The 21523-nt window shown below is 42.6% G+C and overlaps 3 protein-coding genes across 3 annotated transcripts; 1 reads left to right on the forward strand and 2 right to left on the reverse strand.

Annotated features, from left to right (window-relative positions):
- Positions 1 to 9090: 9090 nt before the first annotated feature.
- HRG_08112 (flavin-binding monooxygenase-like domain-containing protein) lies at positions 9091 to 10896 on the reverse strand (the record flags this gene model as incomplete). The annotated part of the gene is made up of 5 exons (XM_044866583.1): positions 9091 to 9114; positions 9366 to 10043; positions 10100 to 10524; positions 10584 to 10614; positions 10678 to 10896. 5 exons carry the CDS (start codon positions 10894 to 10896, stop codon positions 9091 to 9093), a joined length of 1377 nt encoding a protein of 458 aa, XP_044718472.1.
- A 974-nt stretch (positions 10897 to 11870) lies between these two features.
- On the reverse strand, positions 11871 to 13172 carry HRG_08113 (uncharacterized protein; the record flags this gene model as incomplete). The annotated part of the gene is made up of 1 exon (XM_044866584.1): positions 11871 to 13172. The coding sequence occupies one exon, from the start codon at positions 13170 to 13172 to the stop codon at positions 11871 to 11873; it is 1302 nt and encodes a 433-aa protein (XP_044718473.1).
- Positions 13173 to 20681: 7509 nt separating this feature from the next.
- On the forward strand, positions 20682 to 20882 carry HRG_08114 (reverse transcriptase (RNA-dependent DNA polymerase) domain-containing protein; the record flags this gene model as incomplete). Its single annotated transcript, XM_044866585.1, has 1 exon — positions 20682 to 20882. One exon carries the CDS (start codon positions 20682 to 20684, stop codon positions 20880 to 20882), a length of 201 nt encoding a protein of 66 aa, XP_044718474.1.
- Positions 20883 to 21523: the final 641 nt, after the last annotated feature.

Genomic DNA, 21523 nt, shown 5'->3' on the forward strand with positions numbered 1-21523 from the left:
ATATATCTCTTTAATTAAGTTGCTTATTTATCTAGTAATTTATATTAAGCTAGATATTATATTTATAGCTAAAAAGCTAGCTTAATATAATTATAACCTTAGGCCGCGCTATAAGTATAAAGTATATAAATACCTAGCTTACCTTTATTATATAAGAGACCGCTATATTTACTTTATAGTAAAAAACCTAATAAGGCAGCTAATATATATATTTAACTCCTTATATACCGATAACCTAAAGACTAAAAAGTCCTTATAAGGATATATATTTTTATTCCTTAGTAAGCTAATTAACTAGAAAGCTATTAAGTAAGCTACTATAATAATATCCTTTATAAAAGCTAAATTATTAGTACTTATATAAATATCTAAGGAATAAGTAGTATTTAGCTAGCTAATTAAGGAGCTTAGTATTAGTATTAAAGGGACTATAGAGCTTTAATATAATAACCTTTAGACTATTAAGCTTCTAACTAAATTAAAGGTAAAGCTTAAGATAAACCTTAAGTATATTAACGTTTATAGATACTAGCTTTATTAAGAGGTATAGTAAAACCGGATATAAGTTAGCTAGATTATATTAATAAATAACCTAGCTAATAGTATAATAAAAGCACTTATATACTAAAAGTATTAAAGCTTTTTTAAGTAACTATCTTATATAAAGAGATATAAAAAGTATATATAAAATATATAAAGGTAAAATTAAAAGTAAGGGGATAGATAAGTAAGGGCTAAGCTATTTAATTCTTATAGGGGTAGTAATTAAGGTAAGGGAGTAATATTATATTGCTTTAATTATCCTTCTTTCCTCTATCTAACGCCCCTTTTTATACCTATTTAATATCTTAATTAATAAAGAAGATCCTACTTAAAGAGGCTATTAATATCCTTTTAACTACTAAGCTTTTTACTAGTTTTTCCCTTCCTTTTTAGCCGTTACTAGTATATCCGTTTTATCTCTCGCTACTTATACTTCCCCTTATACTCCTACCCTCCTTTTTATACCTCTTTTTAGCTCCTTCTTCTTTTTTTTATACTAGGTATTTTTAGCTTCCTTAGTCCCTCTTAGTAAGGGATATCTCTAAGAACTATAAAATTAAGCTACGCTTCGCAATATACCCCTTTAGCTATAGCCTGCCCTTATAGTAAGGGCATAGCTAATATAGCTTTAGGCTAGTAAGCGTATAGAGGAGGTTCTTAGCTCTATACTTCTCCCTTTACTTAAGGAAAGTAAGGGCCCTTTTAGGTCCCTAGGCTCTTTTAGACCTACTTAAGGAATAGGGGCCTAAAGAGGGGAAAGTACTATAAGAAAGGGGGCCTTCTTAAAAGGGAAAAACCTAATTAAATAGGGGGCCCTTTAAAGGGAAAAACCTCTTCCTTCTTCTTTAGCTATAGACGTTACCTTCTTATATAGGCTATTAGCTCCTCTTATAAACTCTTAAGGCGGGCCTTTAAGGATAGCTTCTCTTAAACGTTTTCTAGCTTAATTTACTATAAAAGGATAGCTAGCTTTTACTTTAGTAGGGGCTTTATAAGACCGTCGGCTTTTATTAATACTATTAGAACCTAACGGATAGAAATAAGTCCCCTTTAGACCTCTTAGCGTAACTAATACTAGTAGATATTAATATACTATAGCTAGGTTTATAGCTTACTATTTTCCTTTATAAGAATTCGTATAGTTTATATATTATTGTATTTTATAGCTAATAAGGGCGGAATTTATAGTCGTAAAGATATTAGTAGCTAGCTAAGGAAAATCGCTTCTTTTAACGCTTTTAAAAAAGCTAGTAGCTCTACCTCTATACTTAAAGTTATAATAGTAGCTTGCTTTAAAGCTCTCTAAGTAATAGTTCCTTTAAAAAAGGATATAATATACCCTTATAAGCTCTTTCTATCTAAGGAATTATCTATAAAGGACGAATAGCTTAAATAAAGGAAGATTTTAATAGCTAATTTCTTTCTTTTCTACCCTCTTAAGCGTATACTATATAATCTCGTTAAATAAAGATAAAGGATAGCTCTATTTACTACTTCTTAATACTTAGGGCTAGGATTCTAGTTATACCTAGCTAGCTAAGACACTATAAAAGGGATATCCGGTCTAATAGAAATAGCTAAAAAAAAAAGGTAAGGAGCCTACCTTCTATTAATATTAGTATTTCTCTTACTCCCTAGCTTAAAAGGATAGATTAAGTAAAAGCTCTTTATCTAATATAAGTATAAAGGGAAGCTTTTTATCGAGGGAATTAAGGAGGAATTTATAAGCGACCTTATTAATATAAGCGTCCTAGGTAAGCTAGATAGTCTATTAAGACTTATTCTAAAGGATTTATATCCCTAGGAACTACTTTAGCTCCCTTAGCTTAGTTATCTTATACCTTTATTATAGGCCTTTTATAGCCTCCTTAGTAGTTACTTCTTCCTCTTTTAAGTAAGCCTAGATAATATCGTCGACGTAAAAAAAGACTATAATTTTACCCTTTTATATTATATATAGTTCCTAAGGGACTTTCTTAAAGCCTAGGGCTTTAAGGGAACATATTAAATACTATTACTAAAGAAGGGGTAATATTTATAGTCCGTATAAAGCTTTCCTAAGCCTTAGAACCTTTCTTAGCTATTAGAAGCTTAGTAGAAGATATATATAGATAACTTCTTCTTCCTTAAGTAAGTAGTTAATAAAGGCGTTAACTATATCTATCTAATCGAGCTCGAGGTCGAATTCTACTACTATAGCTATAAGGGTCTAAAAAGATATCCCTACTAAGGTAGTTGCCCTAGTAAGACGATCCCCTTTTTCTTACTAGTTCCTATAAATAACTAGCTAGGCCTTATACTTTTAAAGGAAGCTATATTTATTAGTCTTATAGATAAAGACCTACTTATAGCTATAGACCTATTTTTCTCTTACCTTTTTCTTAAGGACCTCTTTAAAAGACCCTATGGACCTCTTTAAAAGACCCTATCTCTTTATATAAGGCTAGGTAATCTTTCTAGGCCTAGAAAAACTAGTCTTTAAAAGGGTATCTTTCTAGCTACTTTTAGTTTACTAGTAGGTTTAAGAGGTCTCTTCTATATACCTTCCTTACTAATATTAGCTTAAAAAGCCGGCCTACTATAAATACTTTATAAGAACCGTTTTCTATAGGCATTAAATAGAAGTCGGAAAAACGATCGAAATAAGGGAAAGGTTAGTCTTCTTTAATAACTATTTCGGGCCCTATACCTTCCTTTACTTCTTAAAGTAAGGATAAAAAAGCAGCTAGGTAATCCTTTAAGAGAGGTGCCTTTCTTACCCCCTTAGGAGTTAAGATAGGAAGACTATCGGAGAAAGCTACTTTTAGATCTTCTTCTTATATAAGAGGAGGCGTAGGGAGGTAGGCGTATTCTAGCTCTACCGCTTTCCTATAGTCTCCTTTTTTATTTAGATTATTTAATCTAGTAGCTTCCTTTTCTTTAAAGTCGGCGTTATCCTTAACTACTTCGATATCGGTTTCTTTTTCTATTTCCTTATCTAAGGCCTCTTCTTAAGACTATTAAGAAGGGGGGATTTAAATCTTTTAAATTAACTAACGTTATAAGAGTAAGAGGGGCTATTAATCCCTCTTTCTATTAAAGAAGCTAGATTTATTAAAAATTATATCCCTAGTTAAAATAACCTTCTATAGAAAAGGAATCTAGATCTAAAAGATATTTATAGAATTATAGCTAACGAGGTAATTAATAAAGGCTCTAAGATTAAGCTTTCTTTTCTTCTTCCTTTTAGCTATATATCGGTAGTTATAGCGTATACCTTATAGCTATAGGTATAAAGGTAGGCTAGTAAGGCCCTCTTTCTTATAAAGAGCTTAAAGGGGGGTTTCTAGTTTATTCCTTAGGTCTTAATAAAAGTCTCTAAGTCCCTATAGTCCCTTAGGCCCCTAGGGTCTCTTAAGGTCCGGTTCTAAAGGTAATAGGCGGTCTTAATAACTTCCTTTTAAAGGTTATATAGAAGCCTTATAGTAAGTCTTATTATATAGGCTCTTTTTATTATAGCACCCCTTAATCTTTCTACCCTTCCGTTCTAGGCCTAGGTATTTAGTGCTAATAGGAGGGGTAAAATACTCCTTTTTCGAAGCTAATTTAAGATATCCTTTATAAATAGCTCTCCGTTAGACCGTATCTTTTTTACCTTATAGCTAAAGTAGGATTTTATCTAGTTAACGAAGTCCTAAAAGGTAGACTAGTTATACTTACTTAGCTAGGTCCGTAAGAAATAAGGGAAAACTATCCTTAAAAAAGCGTCTATAAAAAACATTACCTTAATAAAGCTTTCTTAGTCCTTAGAGACGTCGGTCTAGTCGACCTAAATTTCCTTATATAGCTAGTCTAGCTATAAAGGGGTTCGTTTAGAAATTCGTCTCTTAGTCTTTCTTTAGCTATAGTATTTATATTCGATAGTCTTTAAGCCCCTTATTTATACGCCTTATTATTAGCCTAGCTTATATAAAGCTAGGGGGCCTAGGTAACTAAGTTATACGTATTAAAGAAGACCGTCTCCTTAGGCTACTAGTAGAGGGTCCTTAGAACCTACCCTCTTAGTAGGGAAAGCTAACTTCTTAAGAGATTCCTTCTTATAGATAGGTCGGAATTCGAGAATAAATTAACCGAATTTTTCCTCGATAAGCTTAATAGTCTAATTCTTTTAGACTAGCCTTATAGGCTTAGACGTTATATCCTAGAAGATTCCTTCCTTTCGAAGAAGGTAAAAGGAAATTAAGCTCGTTAAAAATTAAGGGTAAAAAGCTACCCTTTTTTATTAAAGAATTTATATAGACCTATTAGGTAATTTTATCGTGAAATTCACCTTTTTATATCCCTCTATCTATATAGTTAATTCCCTAGTAATAAGGTATTCCCTTTATACCTTCTTAAAAGACCGGAATCGTAAGAGTATATTATAGATATTAAGGGAAGCACTAGAGTTAAGGATAGCTAATTTTTATAGGGGATAGTCGGAGGGTCCTAATAGGTAGTCTTACTAATTTATAGGAAAGATAAAGGCCGGATTTACTATACTAACGATTTTTCCTTGAATTTATAGCTTAAATAAGGGTAGCGGCGTTAGTTACTATTTCTTAGTAACCTAAATCTCGTCTATCTTCTTCTATAATAAGGGGTCCTCCTTAAGAGACTATTATACTATTTCTTATAGCCTCTTTAAAGGGTTAACTCCTTTAAGTTAGTTTTCCTCGAAGACCTACTAGCAGTCTTTTAGCTAATAGGGCTTTTTATATACTTAGTAAGTAGGTCGATTCCTCCTTATTTATTTCTTTAAGGAATCCTTAACCCGGTCTAGAAGGTCTACTTAAAAACCCCCCCTTTTTACCTCTTATTACTAATTTTAACGAAGAGGTTCGATTTCGACTAGTTCCTTAATTTTTTAACTAATAGACTAAAAAGTCTATTAAGGGACTAGTCGGGCCGGTCTAATAGACGGGACCGGGCCCGGAGTAGAAGGCGGAGCCGGGGCCGGGACTAGGGCAGCCGTTAAAGACAGGGTTTAATCTCTTAAGGAAGGAGGAGCTAAAGGAGCAACAGCTATAGTAGCGGGGGCTATAGTAATAAGGGCTATAGCAGCTATAGGTCGAACTATCTAGGTCGAGTGCTAGCTATAAAGGAATAAGACTACTTACTATTATACTCTAGCAGCCTCTTTATTTAGTTCTCGGCTAGCTTCTTAAAAGATAGTTAAGTAACTATTACTAATAGGCTTTATTAGTAGAGATATATCTAGTAGCTATTAACTAAAAAGAGCTTTTATTAGGAAGTATTTATTAGCTTCCTCGAGGATTTCTTTTTACTTAGCTAGCTATAAAGAAGCTAGTAGGTTCCTAGTAGAAAAGGCTCCTAGGTATACCGTATAGGTCTTCTTAATATAGTTAGTTATATAGCCCCTTAAGGGAGCTATCGAGGTCTTAAGCTTTAAAAGCTACTACCTAAGAGTCTCTTCCTCTTAAAGAGAGATTAGCTTTATAGTACTAACGGATTCTATTATCGCTATATAAGTAGTAGTTAATAGCTTTATCTTATAAAGGTATTCCTTTTAATAACTTTCGTAGTTACCTAAGGTAGTAGAAAAAGCTCTTTACTATATAGAGGTTAGCTCGGAGAAGAGGGTAGCTCCCTCTATAAATTCCGTTGCCCTAGGATAAAGAGGGGGCTTAAGAGGGTCCTACTTATTAAAGAAGACTAAATTATAGATAGTTCTATCTATACGAGCCTATAGCTCCTTTACCTACTTATCCTAATCTTAGGGCTCTACTAGAATCGTCCTATAGACTATAGGGACGGTAGAGGAGTCGGCTTTTATTATTATTATAGGGAAGGGTAGAAAAGTTAAGTAAAAATCGGCTTTTTAATAAGAAGGGTAAAAGGAAGCTACGAGGGATATAAGAAAGGTGCCTTTTATAGTAGCCGGAAGGTATAGGAATACTATTCCTCCTAGGCTTATAACTCTCGCGTAGAGAGATATAAGAAGTATATATAAAATATATAAAGGTAAAATTAAAAGTAAGGGGACGGATAGGTAGGGCTAAGCTATTTAATTCTTATAAGGGCAGTAATTAAGGTAAGGGAGTAATTATTATATTGCTTTAATTATCCTTCTTTCCTCTATCTAACGCCCCTTTTTATACCTATCTAGCATCTTAATTAATAAAGAAGATCCTACTTAAAGAAGCTACTAATATCCTTTTAACTACCGAGCTTTTTACTAGTTTTTCCCCTCCTTTTTAGCCGTTGCCGGTATATCCGTCTTATCTCCCGCTACTTATACTTCCCTTTATACTCCTACCCTCCTTTCTATACTTCTTTTTAGCTCCTTCTTCCTTCTTTTATACCAGGTGTTTTAGCTTCCTTAGTCCCTCTTACTAAAAGATATCTCTAAGAACTACGAAATTAGGCTACGCTTCGCGATAAACTAAGACTAGTAATATAGCCGGAAGATATATTAAGAGATAATATACCTAACTACTATATTAAGGCGTAATATCTCCTTATTATAGCGAACTTAATAATCGCCGGATCCTAATAATAAGAGCACTACTATATATACTAAGATTAAAGGATTCTAATAGTATAGTTAGATCTTAATTTAGTTAAGAAACTATTAAAGATCTAATAGTAAGACGTTAGCCCTATTTACTACTAAGAAGTAAAGCTATTACTAAACTACCCCTTAAATAGTATAATACTATAGCGCTTAAACTTATAATAATTATAATAGCTTTACTAAATTAAGACTAATTAATATAAGGAATATATTATTAGAAAGCCTACCTTTAAGATTACTTTTATCCTAAAAGATAGCGCTACTAGTAAAAGTACTATATATAAGAGCGCTACTAGGAGGTACGGGCTAATAAAGCACTTAGGTACGTAGTACTAATATATCGGTAGGGTATCGGCAGGGAATCGTGCCTACCCCGCTTATATATTATAGACTACTCGCTACTCCGATAAAAGAGGAGAAATCCCTCTTCTCGTAAGCTTTAGTCTTACGATAAGGAGAATATAATATATATAGCGTAGTATCTCTAGCTATCTCTACTACCTAACTAATTATACCGTGATACGTGTTCCCTTATACTATAGTACCTAAGCTACTTAAAGGGATGCCTTACTATACCCTCCTTTATAAGGAAGGTTATAAATATAACTTATAACTACTAGTTAAATAGTAAGAGTAGGTTATATAACCTTATTAATTATAAGTTCGACTCCCCTTAAGGTAAAAGAGTAGGTTATATAACTACGCCCTAAGGCAGGCGCGGGCAATAAACTTAGGGACCTAAGGGGAGAGAAAATAAGGGGCTTCTCCTTATATCCTCTCCCCTAAGTCCTAGCTTTTACCTTTTTATATATACTATTCTTTTTACCTAGCCCTATAATAGCTATATCCCTTATAAGAGGGGTTAATAATAATAGCCTTTAACTACTAAGTTAAGTAGTAAGAGTAAGTTATATAACCCTAATTAACTAATATTCGAACCCTCCTTAGGTAAGAGGGGGCGGCTAGTACGACGTACCTATATAGTACGGAGTACTAGCCGCCGAATAAACTTCCCTTTTACTATATTTACCTTCCCTTTTTTATAGGATATAATTAGGAGCCTCCCTTATTTTTAGATAACCTCCTTAAATAGATAATAAAGTAGCTGAATTTAATATCGGAATAGCTTTATATTTATTAGACCGAACGCTCCTCTACCTATTACCCTACTATCTAGAAGCTAGGGTAGTAAGGGGGTATATTAAGGAGAGTAGGTATAAGAGGCTATAGTTATACCTAATAGACCTAATAGTTATATATAAGGAAGCCTGCCTAACTAATATAACTCCCTTAGCCTAAGGATATTATATAAGCCTAACTTAGGTATAGGAATATCTTAATGCCCTCTTTTAGCTAGCTATATATAGTCACTATACCTATATAAGCCCCTCCCTTATCCTAATAGATAGACTAAGATATATATTACTAAATTCACCTTTCTATGCCCCTATTTCTTCTACCATGCTCTCAAGCCCCTGCTTGAGACTAACTATACAGCCATCGCGATTATGGAAAATGGCTCTTGCAGGCATCGTTGACGCTATTACGGGCGTTGAGTGCTTGCCCCGAGGACTCGTCAGACGTTACAGACGACTCCGAGGCCGTTGCCCGCTTCGAGGTTAGGCAGGAATACCGTCTTCAATACGGCGAGCCCTGTAGCTCAGGGGCCAAAACAGCGTTAAGGAAGGCTCCCATCACGGCTGGGTAATAGAGCTAAGCCGTCACGATGTTATACGACAAGGAGAAAGCTGCCGGTGCCGTGTTGAGAGCCGATGCATCGCAGAAACGCCTCCCTAATGGCCTCAGAAAACGGCCTCGCGTGGCATAATTCGCGCAGCCCCAAGACTGTATCAATTTATAATAGCGGGTTTCCACTGTGCTGCTATATGCCTTTCGGATTCGAGAAACGGATTGTGGTGAGGAAACTTGCCGCTGCAACTTGCCTCGTCTACTCTTTCTTTCCGCACCTATCGGCCAATGCCTCAGCGTTCCTATTCACCTTCTCGATGCAACCCCTGGCGTCTTTCCATGGCAGCCTGCCTCGGCTGATATCAAATAGCCGATAGACAGCCGGTACATCGATCCCGTCCATCAACAGGCTGTACAGTCTCATGTCGCTCCACCAGAACTTCCATGCTTCCCATCCCCAACTCCCCAGCCTTTCTGTGACTGCCGTGCCGGCCGCTTGATTCATCCACTCATACACGGACTTATGGTTGATTCGAAACCCCAGGTGAGGAACCGGCCTCAGTCGTAGCATGCTCACTACGAAGTTGTAGTGCGCATCAATGTCTGCTTTCATCTCCCCTGCACAAGGTAACAAGTAGTTCCCAGACCAGACGCTGGCCAGCGCCATTGTGGCAAGGTCGTTGAACGCCAATATCGGCTTCATCGCAAAGAGGTGGCCGAGTACTGCCAGCGACTCGGGATATCGTTCCGACAATATGCCCTGGTATAGACGCGGAAACGGGTCTTGCGGGTTGTAGAAAAGCGCCGAATTTAGTCTTTCATATCGATCCGGCGCATAAGCTGGATCTGCTGGGTAGCCGGGACCCTGAATAATGGACAAATCATAATGATAACCCGAACAGAAAATGATGGCATCCAGGTTCGTCATCTCTGCGCCATCCGTAAAAGTTACTGAACGAGCATCAGTAACCTCCTTGATCCCGTGGAATATCTCAACGCCTTCGCCCTTGAGACATGTTGGCAGATCATCCGAGAAAATGGGCTGGCGGTGGAAAAGGCCGTCCGCGACTCGTGGGGAAAGGAACGATTCGTGCGACTTCAGCCAGGGAAACGCCATGTTTTGAACAAGACGCATGATTTTGCCCATCAGAGAGCTGACGATGCGTGGGGATAGGGCTGCGGCGGAACGGAGAATAGTGCTCGACCGACGGGTGAGCCGGTGATCAAACGCGCGACCCCTAAACATGCGAGGTAGCTATGGCCGTTAGCATACACCTGACGACATAAGTGGAGGCAGTTGGGAGTGATTACGACGCAGTACTGGCTTCTATGGCTGAGATGGAGCTTCTGAACCCCGGCCCTTTTCAAGGCGCAAACAGCGTCGGCGCCCGTGGAGCCGATGCCGACGACGAGGACATTATTTCCTGTGAACCGACCTGGATTCTTGAGTTCACGGGAATGAACGATCTCGCCAGAAAACTTGTCGATTCCCTTGACTGTCGGTTGGTTCCTGGAGCTAAGCATGCCGGTGGCGACGACGATGCGATCAAACTGCCTGATGTCGTCCTTGCCGGATCTAGTGCTCTTAAGATGAACGAGCCAGGTGTTGTCGGTATCGTCACGCCGAACGCAAGAAACGACCGTACAGAGTTCTATGTGCCGCAAAAGATCAAAATGCTCGACGTATCCCTCGAGATAACTCTGGAGCTGGCTCGCGGTAGGATGAGTCGGATACTCTAATTCAAGTCTGTAAGCCGTCTTGACTAGATGTGGACAGCTCTACGTAGAAACCCACCATCGGGCATGGGGAAATCCGTAAACGAGGTCTATGAGATCGGCACTGTAAATTGCGCCAAAGGATCTGGACATGTGCAAGTGAATAGACTCACGGTCTCTTTGGAAGTGTTCATCACGGTTTCAACGAGTGCGGAAACCTGCCTCGGGTCCTGGGAGACATGCCACAGCCCGCCAAAGTATTCGTTGCGCTCGAAAGCCGTGACCTTGAGGCCCTGTTCTCGGAGATTCTTGATGGCGACGAGACCGAGGGCCCCAGCCCCAATGACGCAAACCCGGTCTCCAACCTGACCTCTTGGGGCATGCGACGTCATTTCTCGAGAGTGGCGGTTTCAGTGAGGATGGAAGCGACTGGGAAGAAGAAGTCAAACCCCAATTGCTGTCAGAAAAGCTTTCATGTTGCCATAGAGTGGGTGGATGAGACCTTGATACCGGTACGGGGGGGAGGGTTTAATAATACACACCTCGGTTTGCGGTATCTGTCAGAACTCAAATCACCTTAACCTGTACGCCGCATATAGACGAATAACATTCAATGTGCATTCGTATCCGAAGTACTTCGTCCGAAGTAGCGACTGGTTGATACGTTGTTGCCTTGGGCACATACAGTACATATATGTAGGAGGGGGCTCGCCCTGTAGGAGGTCCCTTCGCTTCTTATATGGATATATATGTATGCGTCTTTGAGAGCATGTACAGAGTATGTACATAAATCTCATGAATCCAAGGTAATGACGTGGCATTCTAGTACTGTATGGGAGTTAATCACATGCAAGCCAAGCCGATAGATTCTGCCGTATCACTGCCCATTGGGCACAAAGCCCACTAGATACAACGGCTGGGCCTCAAGGTACATAAGCTGACTGGCAGGGATTGCTGGCATCCCGGTCACGCGCTGCAGGGTGGTTACCTTGAGGAGTCAACTTACTGTACTTTCAGGCTCAAACTTGGTAGTATTGATGTCGTAGAATGATGCCTCGGCACGATAAGAGGGGCGTCTAGGCTCCTTAGGGTCTCTGGGATGGGCAGGGCGAGCCGAGAAGTGGTTTGCGGCTGAGATGCGTTTTCCCCTATCCAGCCTCATAGGGCAGAAACCTCATAGGACAGACGGTAAGTTCATGTAAAATTCAGATCGATCAAGTCAAACCATGCCACCCCACATTATTCGTACATGTATCGAGTTGATTTGTCTTAATATCGTTTGCAACCCTGGGCCTAGCCAATCAATCTCTCAAAGAGAGCCTCTCATCGACTTGACGCCGCCCTGCATCGGCGTTGACACGTGAAATCAGTGAGAGCGGTCGTTGGAAATGCGGTCGGGTTGAGCCTCAATCAGACTGCCGACACCCATGGCAAAGTAAAGCCCCGACCACCAATCTTCCATGACGAGGGCGGCAATGGCTCGGCCATATAGACGGCTGAAGTCGTGCGTGTGCCCAGATCGCATGATGTCGGCGAAGTGTGCGCAGTAGTGACGGTCCATGTGGCTCAAGAAGGTGCCACTGTCCATCTCTCCGCGGCGCAGGAGAAGGGGAAGGATGATCTGGTAGTTGACGACAGTTGCCGGGAGCAAACCAGAGTCAACGGCGTCGCAGACGGCTGTGTGGAGCATGACGGAGCCCGTGTATTCGGTTCCGGCGACGTGGACCTTGTAGGGATGGCTTCGACGAGGAACGGGAAGCACCTTGGCGTCGTCAGGGATGTGCCTCGGGATCAGGTCAGGGGTGTAGCAGTCGGCGAGGTCGGCCATGTTGTAGAGATCCAACGACTGCACGCTCGAGCACAGGTCATGGGCTAGCGAGTAATACCGCCACACGTCCTGACGGTGGTTGCACAGCTCCCATATGCATGCCCCAACAATGGTCATGCAACCTACATGGCGTTGTTCCGAGATGAAGTTGGCGTTGAGCATCCACAAGGTCCGCTCATAGCAGATCAGCAGGTCACCCATGGCCAGGGATCCGCGGGTCAGGGCCAAGACGGACTGACTGCACTCCTGGTAGCGCAGATCAGGCCCGATGTCGACCCAGTCGTTGACCAGCCCGGACAGCATCAAGTCGTCACGCCCGGAGACTCGTTCGGCAAACGACAGGTAGTGCGCGAAGCCGCCCGCGTCGACAGCCTTGAAGTCGCGCCAGGTATCCCGTTCGACATGGACCCAGGAGGTCAGCCCGTCGGTCGTCTGGTTGCGCATCGAGGCCTCGTGTGTGCGCTTGAGGTCGAAGAAGGTCATGTCGCAGAGCATGTGCGACCTGCGAACCTTGAGCTCGTCTGACAGGTTTGGCATGTCCCACAGGGCCATCACTTTCTGCATCAGGGGCGACGGAGACGGGCTCCCGTCGACGGCCTTGTCGACATTGTATTCGAAAAAATAGGAGTAGTCCAATATGCAAAGATAATCCAGGCGCCAGTCGTCAAAGTCGTGTAGCAGCAAGGCCATCCACCAGGACCCGAGGAAGACAGGATAGGCCGCGACACCGGTCAAGCCGAACTCGTCTATGACCTCGGCACAGGCGGGCGAAGGGCAAGCAACGACCTTTGACTTGGTACTGCGGCTGCCGTTGGCTCCCGCCCGTGCTCGGCGAAGCATGGCCCCACGGCATCGTCTCCGACAGTGACTTGTTGTGCCCAAACCCGCCGGCTGCGCTTTTCCGACAGCGACTTAGGGTCAGCCCTCGCTTGAATAATCTCTCGAAGTAGACCGAGTCCATTCTCCGTCATCTCAGCCAAGTCCCGCGACCAGGCCCCGAACGGCCCGCTCTGCGCCTCTTGGGTGAGCAATTGGCTGAGCCCGAGCGCCAGGGTGTAAGTGCGGCCGTCCCCGGTCTCAGTGAGCTCTCCCGTCCCGGAGAGTTTCTCCTTGATCCGGGAAATGTGTCTCGCCAACGGGCTATCGTCAGCGGATTTGCGGTTCCACAGCACCTCTAGCGGTGCCTTGGGCTGTCCACCCCATGCCGAGTGGACGCGTGCCGCCACGTCTGGGAGAGTCGCTTCTTCGGTATCTTTTGTGGTTGGGGAAGCCGCAAAATAGCGTGATAGCTTGGCAAAAGGCCGGGGCATAACCGAGGAAAGCGAGGTATAAAATGACATGTTTTCGAGCGGGGAAAAAAAGGGTTAGAGAAACGATTGGGTATCCCTCGCCTGCAACGGCTAGTAAGTTCTAAAGACAGCACTCAGTCGGAAGCATTTCCGAGGGCGTCACCTGAGAGCGTTGAGGTGGTTCGAGAGAAAAGAAGATTATTACGGCATATACTGCTCCTAGCGGTGTATATAAATATATATATATCTAGGCCCTGACTAGAGAGCATACACATATAGATAGGGAGCATATAAAATAAGTAGGACCGTATAATTAGGTATGTATATTCCCCGCGCCTATATAGTAGACTCTTTAACGTATATATTACTCTTTAACGTATATATCGTAAAGTAAAGCTATTTGTATATAGGCAGGCTGCTTACGTTATATATATATATATAGAGCTTAAGACTTAAAGATACGTTATTTCGTCGAATTAAGCCCTGCCCGCCCTGCCCGCCCTAATAGGCCCGCCGGCGGCGGTCTAGCCGCGCTATAAAGCGTATATCTATGAGAGCGCTACTAGGAGGTACGGGCTGATAAAGCACTCGGGTACGTAGTACCAATATATCGGCAGGGTATCGGCAGGGAATCGTGCCTACCCCGCTCGCATGTTATAGACTACTCGCTACTCCGACTAAAGAGGAGAAATCCCTCTTCTCGTAAGCTTTAGTCTTACGACGAGGAGAACATAATATATATAGCGTAGTACCTTTAGCTATCTCTACTACCTAACTAATTATACTATAATACGTATTCCCTTATAATTTCTAAAGCTTCCCTTTTTAGTTACTTAGTAGAGATAGCTACTTAGAGAAGACTATATAACGCTCCTATAGCGCGACGTAGTAGTTAACTAGTCGAGGCCTCTTTATTACGTATATTAAGTATCTACTTAAGAGATAAAGAATAGGAAGATATATCCTCGGAATAGACCCCTACTATAGACGGCGTTATAACTATATTAAAGATATCGCTACCTATAGGTATAAGATAACTATCTCGTAAGGAAAAGCTTATAGCCCTATAAGCGCGCGTTAAGGAGCTAGAGGAGACGAAACGCCTATAAGATCGCGTTATATAATTAGAGGAGGAAATTACTAAACGCGCTAGTACTATCGCTATCCGTTTAGGGAAGCGTCGATAGTCCTACTCCCTTAAATTAGACGGTAGTCGCGGTAGTAAGGTTAAGATTAAAAATATCGCTTAATTATCTTAACCTACTAATATATAGAAATATCTAAACTAAACTTACGATTTAAAGGACGCTTTTAAGGTAGCGCCTAGACGTTTTCGTTATAATAAAACGAAGATCTTTTACGTAGTAGATTATATATATAGCGACTATAAAGCGAGATAGCGCCGATACTTTAAAGAATAGACGCCGATCGACTAGACTAAATATAGTATAGATTAGGTATACTTTAAAGAATAGATACTTATTTTAATTAAGGATACTATAAATAAGGAGAAACTATTAGCGACGTAATTAAAGGAGGCTCGCTAATAAGAAGGCTAGTCCCCCCTAGAGTTTAGCTTATACCTTAACTCCTTAAAGAGGTATTTTAAACGCTTATCGGAAAAGGCGTATACTCTTATATTTTTCGCTAAGCTAGAGCTATAACTTCGAGACTAAATTAACCTTTATTCGATACCTATTTATACTTACTAATAGGAAGAGCTTATATAAGTCGCCTAACGATATTAAGATACTACTATTAATAAGAGGCGATATATTAATACTACTTCTACCCTTAAAGGAACTAGGAATAGAAATAGTACTATACTCTAAGGTAGTATATATAAGGGGAGGAATTAAAGAGGCTAATAAGCTAGGCCGAATCGTTAAGGAAATACTACTAATTCGACTAATAACTAGTAAGCTAGTAATATACTTACTAGGGGCTAAACTAAGGGACGTTATTAAGGAAGAGGATCTTTTACTCGATCGGGAATTATATATTTCTAATATAATAAGCTAGGATACCTATCTATAGAATATACTAATTCTTTAAAGGTAGAAACCTTAGTAAAGACTCTTAGACTTAATACTATAAAATAAGGAAAAGGTAAGATATTAAGGTAAACGCCTCTCCCTTAGTAAACTTAATACTTATAGGATAGTTACTTAAAACTCCTATAACGATATTAAGGCGAAACCCTACTAAAGTCCCTATATACTTAGATACTTATAGTACTATTAACCTTATAGATATATACTTTACCTAATAGTAAGGATTACTATAAGTAGCGCTATTATACCCTAAGTTATTAAGGCTTAATAATAGTAAGGTAAGGGAGTATAGAGTATAGTTAGTGCCGCTTTAAATAATAGATATAAGGGGTATTAAAAAGATAATTACTTATTTTTATATTAGTACCGATAAGTTAACGCTAAACGATTAAGTATTAATCCTTTTATTAGTTATTACCTTAAAGGATAAACGTATTTATATTATCCTATAGAAACGATAGTAGTAGTTTATATATTAACTAGGTAGCGAAACCCTATAAAATCCCTATAAATTCCTTTAAGAATATAAGAATAAGGTAAGGGTATATATAATTGTCGCGAAGCGTGGCCTGATTTCGCAGTTCTCGGAGATATCCCTTGGCACGAGGGACCTAGGAAGCTGAAAAACAGGTTTTGAGGAAGGAGCTGAAAGGAGGTGCAGAGAGGAGGGTGGGGGCAAGAGGGGAAGCAGAAGTGGCGATGGCTTCCTATAGAGGTGGCGAGAGATAAGACGGATGTGCCGGCAACGGCTAGAAAGGAGGGGAAAAACCGGCAAAAAGCTCGGTAGTCGAAAGGACATTAGTGGCTTCTTTAAGCAGGATCTTCTTTGTTAATTAAGATGCTAGAAGGGTATAAAGAGGGGCGTTAGATAGAGGAAAGAAAGACAATCAAGGCAATACAACAATCACTCCCATGCCGCAATTGCTGCTCCCGCAAGAATCAAATCCCTCTGCCCTGCCTGTCTGACCCTTACTTCAATTTCACCTTCGTGCATTTTCATGCACTTCTCGCATCTCGCGAGAGTTATGAGCCCGGGAGGAATAGAATTCCTATACCTTCCGGCTGCTGCAAAGGCACCTTTCTTGCATCCCTCGTGGCTTCCTTTACCCTCTTATTAGAAAAGCCGATTTATACCCGACTTTTCTGCCCCTCTTCCGCAACGATGACGAAAACCGACTCTCTGCCGTCCCTACGGTCCGTAGGACGATTCTTGCAGAGCCCCAAGATTGGGATAAGTGGGTAAAGGAGCTACGGGCTCGTGTGGACAGAACAATCCACAATTTGGTCTTCTCTAACAAGCAGGACCCTCTCGAGCCCCCTCTTCGTCCTAGGGCAACGGAATTTGCAGAGGGAGCTTCCTTCTTCTCCGAGCTAACCTCTACACAACAGAGAGCTTTTTCTGCTGCCTTAGGTGACTACGAGAGTCACCGTAAGGAATACCTTTACGAGACGAAGTTGCTAACTGCTGCACGCACGGCGATAACGGAATCCGTTAGTGCCGCAAAGCTAATTACTCTTCGAGAAGAAGAGACTCCTAGGCAGTGGCTTTTAAAGCTCGAGACCTCGACAGCTCCCTCGAGAGGGTATATAACTGACCGTATTAGGAAGACCTATACGGCACACCTAGGAGCCTTTTCTGCTAGGAACCTGCTAGCTTCTTCGTGGCTAGCTAAGTGGGAAGAAATCCTCGAGGAAGCTAACCAATACTTCCTCACAGAAGCTCTTTCCGGCCAGTGGCTACGGGATATATCTCTGCTAATAAAGCCTATTAGTGACGGTTACTCGACTATCTTTCGAGAAGCTAGCCGAGAACTAGACGAAGAGGCTGCTAGAGTACAACAGCAAGCAGTCTTATTCCTTCGTGGCCAGCACTCGACCCAGACGGCTCGATCTGCTGCCCCTGCAGCTGCTGCAGCCCCTGTTGCTGCGGCTCCCGCTGCTGCAGCTGCGGCTATTGCTCCTTCGGCTCCTCCTCCCTCGAGAGCATCAACACCGTCATCAACGGCTGCCCTAGGCCCGGCCCCGGCTCCGCCTCTTGCTCCGGGCCCGGCCCCGGTCCCGTTAGTCAGACCGGCCCGACTAGTCCCCCAATGGACCTTTTAGTCCGTTAGTCGAAAAATCAGGGAACTAGTCGAAATCGAACCTCTTCGTCAAAATCAGCAACAAGGGGTAAAAAGGGGGGGTTTTCAAGCAGACCTTCCGGATCGGGACGAGGATTCCTCGAAGAAACGAAAGACCAGACGAAACGGCTGCCTAGCCTGCAAATCCCTAGGCCATCGATTATCACAATGCTGGCAGGTCTTCGAGGAAAACCGACCCGAAGGATTCAACCCTTCAAAGAGGCTACAAGAAACGATACAACAGTCTCTTAAGGAGGACCCTCGTTGCAGAAGGTTGCTAAGAAATAGCAACTAACGCCGCTGCCCTTATTCGAGCCGCAAATTCGAGGAAAAATCGTTGGTATAGCAAATCCGGCATTCGTCTTCCCCACGGATCAGCAAGACCAACCGTTAGGACCCTCCGACTATCCCCTACGAAAATCAGCTATCCTTGACTCCGGTGCTTCCCTCGACATCTGCAATACACTCTCACGATTCCGGTCCTTTAAGAAGGCACGGAGGGAATACCTTATTGCCGGGGAATCAACCGTACGGATAGAGGGATACGGAAGGGTAAATTTTACGATGAAATTACCTAACGGATCTATACGAATTCTTCGACGAAAAAGGGTAGCTTTTTGCCCTCGATTTTCAACGAGCCTAATTTCCTTCCGCCTTCTTCGAAAGGAAGGAATCTTCTAGGATACGACGTCTGAGCCTACGAGGCTAGTCTAGAAGAATTAGACTATTAGGCTTATCGAGGAGAAATTCGGTCAATTTGTTCTCGAATTCCGACCTATCCTTAGGAAGGAATCTCTCGAGAAGTCAGCTTTCCCTGCTAGGAGGGTAGGATCCAAGGACCCTCTTCCAGCAGCCCAAGGAGACGGCATTCTTTAGCACGCACGACTTGGTCACCCGGGCCCCCTAGCTTTACATAAGCTAGGTCAACAACAAGGCATACGAATAAGGGGCCCAAAGACCGTCGAATGCGAACACTGCGGCCAAGGAAAGACCAGGAGACGAATTTCCAGACGAACGCCTTTACGGCCGGACTAGCCGTGTGAGGAAATTTGGGTCGATTGGACCGACGTCTCTAGGGATCAGGAAAGCTTCGTCAGGGTGATGTTTTTCACAGACGCTTTTTCAGGGATGGTTTTCCCCTATTTCTTACGGACCTACCTAAGCAAGCACAACTGGTCTGTTCTCCGGGACTTCGTTAACTGGATGAAATCCCACTTTGGCTACGAGGTAAAGAAGATACGGTCTAACGGAGAGCTATTTACGAAGGATATCTTAAATTGGCTTCGAAAAAGGGGCATTTTACCCCTCCCGTTAGCACCAAATACCCAGGCCCAGAACGGAGGGGCAGAAAGATCAGGGGGTGCTGTGATAGAAAGGGCCCGTACGATGAGACTTGCTGCAAGGCTTCCACACGACCTTTGGAGGGAAGTCGTTGAGACCGCCTGTTACCTACGGAACCGGACCCCGAGGGACCCTAAGGACCCTAGGGGACTAAACCAAGGAATAGACTGGAAATCCCCCCTCGAGCTCTTCACGAAGAAGAGGGCCTCGCTAGCCCACCTTCGTGCCTACGGCTGCAAGGCATACGCAATGACTGCCGATGCACAGCTAAAAAGGAAGAAGAAAAGAAAGCTTAATCCTAGAGCCTTTGTTGGTTACCTCGTTGGTTATAATTCTACGAATATCTTCCGGATCTAGATTCCTCTTCTACGGAAGGTTATTTCGACTAGGGATGTGATTTTCGACGAATCTAGCTTCTTCGACGGAAAGAGGGATCAACAGCCCCTCTTACTCTCTCAACGTCAGCTAATTTAGAAGATCCAAATTCCCCCTTCCCAACAGTCTCAAGAAGAGGCCCTAGACGAGGAAACAGAAGAAGAAACCGACGTCGAAGCAGTCGAGGATAACGCCGACTTCGAAGAAGAAGAAGAGGAAGCTATTAGATCAGATGATCTAGACGAAGAAGGAGACTATAGGAAAGCGGTAGAGCTAGAATACGCCTACCTACCTACGCCTCCTCCTACGCAAGAAGAAGATCTAGAAGCAGCTTGTTTAGTCAGTCTTCCCGTCTCGGCCCCTAAGGGGGTGGGAAAGGCACCTCTCTCGAAGGATTACCCGGCTGCCTTTTTATCCCTGCTTCGAGAAGCAAAGGAAGGTATAGGGCCCGATACGGATACTAAAGAAGACTAACCTCTCCCCTATTTCGATCGTTTTTTCGACCGTTTTTTCGACTTCTACCCAACGCTAATAGAAGACGGTTCCCACGGAGCGTTTACAGCAGGCCGGCTCTTTAAGCCACAGCTATTAGCAAGGAAGGTATATAAAAGAGACCTCCCGGACCCACCAGCAAACCAGAAGCAGCTAGAAAGACACCCCTTTAGAGACCAGTTTTTCCAGGCCCAGAAAGACCACCTAGCCTCACACGAAGAGATGGGGTCTTTCGAAGAGGTCCTTAAGGAAAAAGCAAGAGGAAAACAGGTCCTTGGCTGCAAGTGGGTCTTTATCTATAAGACTAATAAACACGGCTTCCTTCAAAAGTGCAAGGCCCGGCTAGTTGTCTGTGGGAATCAACAGGAAAAAGGGGATTTACCTACTAGGGCAACCACCCTAGCTGGGATGTCTTTTCGGACCCTTATAGCTATAGCAGCAGAATTCGACCTCGAGCTCGATCAGATAGATGCAGTTAACGCCTTTGTTAACTGCCCACTCGAGGAAGAAGAAGTTGTCTATATGCGCCTTCCACCAGGCTTCCAATAGCCAGGAAAGGTTCTACGGCTTAGGAAAGCTCTATACGGACTACGAAGATCACCCCTTCTTTAGCAACAGCATTTAATAGGTTCCCTTGAAGCCCTAGGCTTCACGAAAGTCCCTTAGGAACCGTGTATAATGCAAAAGGGTAAAATCACGGTCTTCTTCTACGTCGACGACATTATCTGGGCCTACCCGAAAGAGGAAGAAGCTGCTGCTAGGGAGGCTATACGAGGCCTGCAACAAAGGTATAAGATGACCAGGCTAGGGGAGCCAAAGTGGTTCCTAGGGATACGAATCCTTAGGAATAGGTCCCAACGGACAATCTGGCTTACCTAAGACGCCTATATCGATAAGGTCGCTTATAAATTCCTCCCTAATTCCCTCGATAAGAAGCTTCCCTCTACGCCTATGTCAGACGAAGAGCTTTTACCTGATCCGTCCTTTCAAGCCAGGGAGCAAGAGAAACACTAATATCAACAGAAGGTGGGCTCCCTGCTTTTTTCAGCTATTTCTACTAGACCGGATATCTCTTTAACGGTCTCCCGGCTAGCTAGGCATAACCAGAATCCTAGCCCTAGGCATCAAGAAGCAGCAGACAGAGATATCCTTTATCTCTATTCAACGAGATCACATGGTCTGCGCCTAGGAGGGCAGGGAAGGAAACAAGCTGCCGAAATCTTCCTTTGTTCGAGCGATTCGTCCTTTGCGGACAATTCCTTAGACAGAAAGAGCTCATAGGGGTACATCATGTCCCTTTTTGGAGGAACCATTGCTTAGAGAGCTTCGAAACAAGCTACCGTCACTACATCAAGCACGGAGGCAGAGCTACTAGCTCTTTCAGAAGCGTCAAAAGAAGCGATTTTCCTTAGCCGGCTACTAATATCGTTACGACTGCAAATTCCGTCCCCGTTAGCTATAGAATGCGATAACACGCAGACTATACGAATTCTTACGGAGGAAAACAGCAAGCTGTCGAC

The sequence above is a fragment of the Hirsutella rhossiliensis genome (assembly GCF_020360975.1).
Source record: "Hirsutella rhossiliensis strain HR02 chromosome Unknown scaffold00009, whole genome shotgun sequence".
Classification (NCBI taxonomy): Eukaryota; Fungi; Ascomycota; class Sordariomycetes; order Hypocreales; family Ophiocordycipitaceae; genus Hirsutella; species Hirsutella rhossiliensis.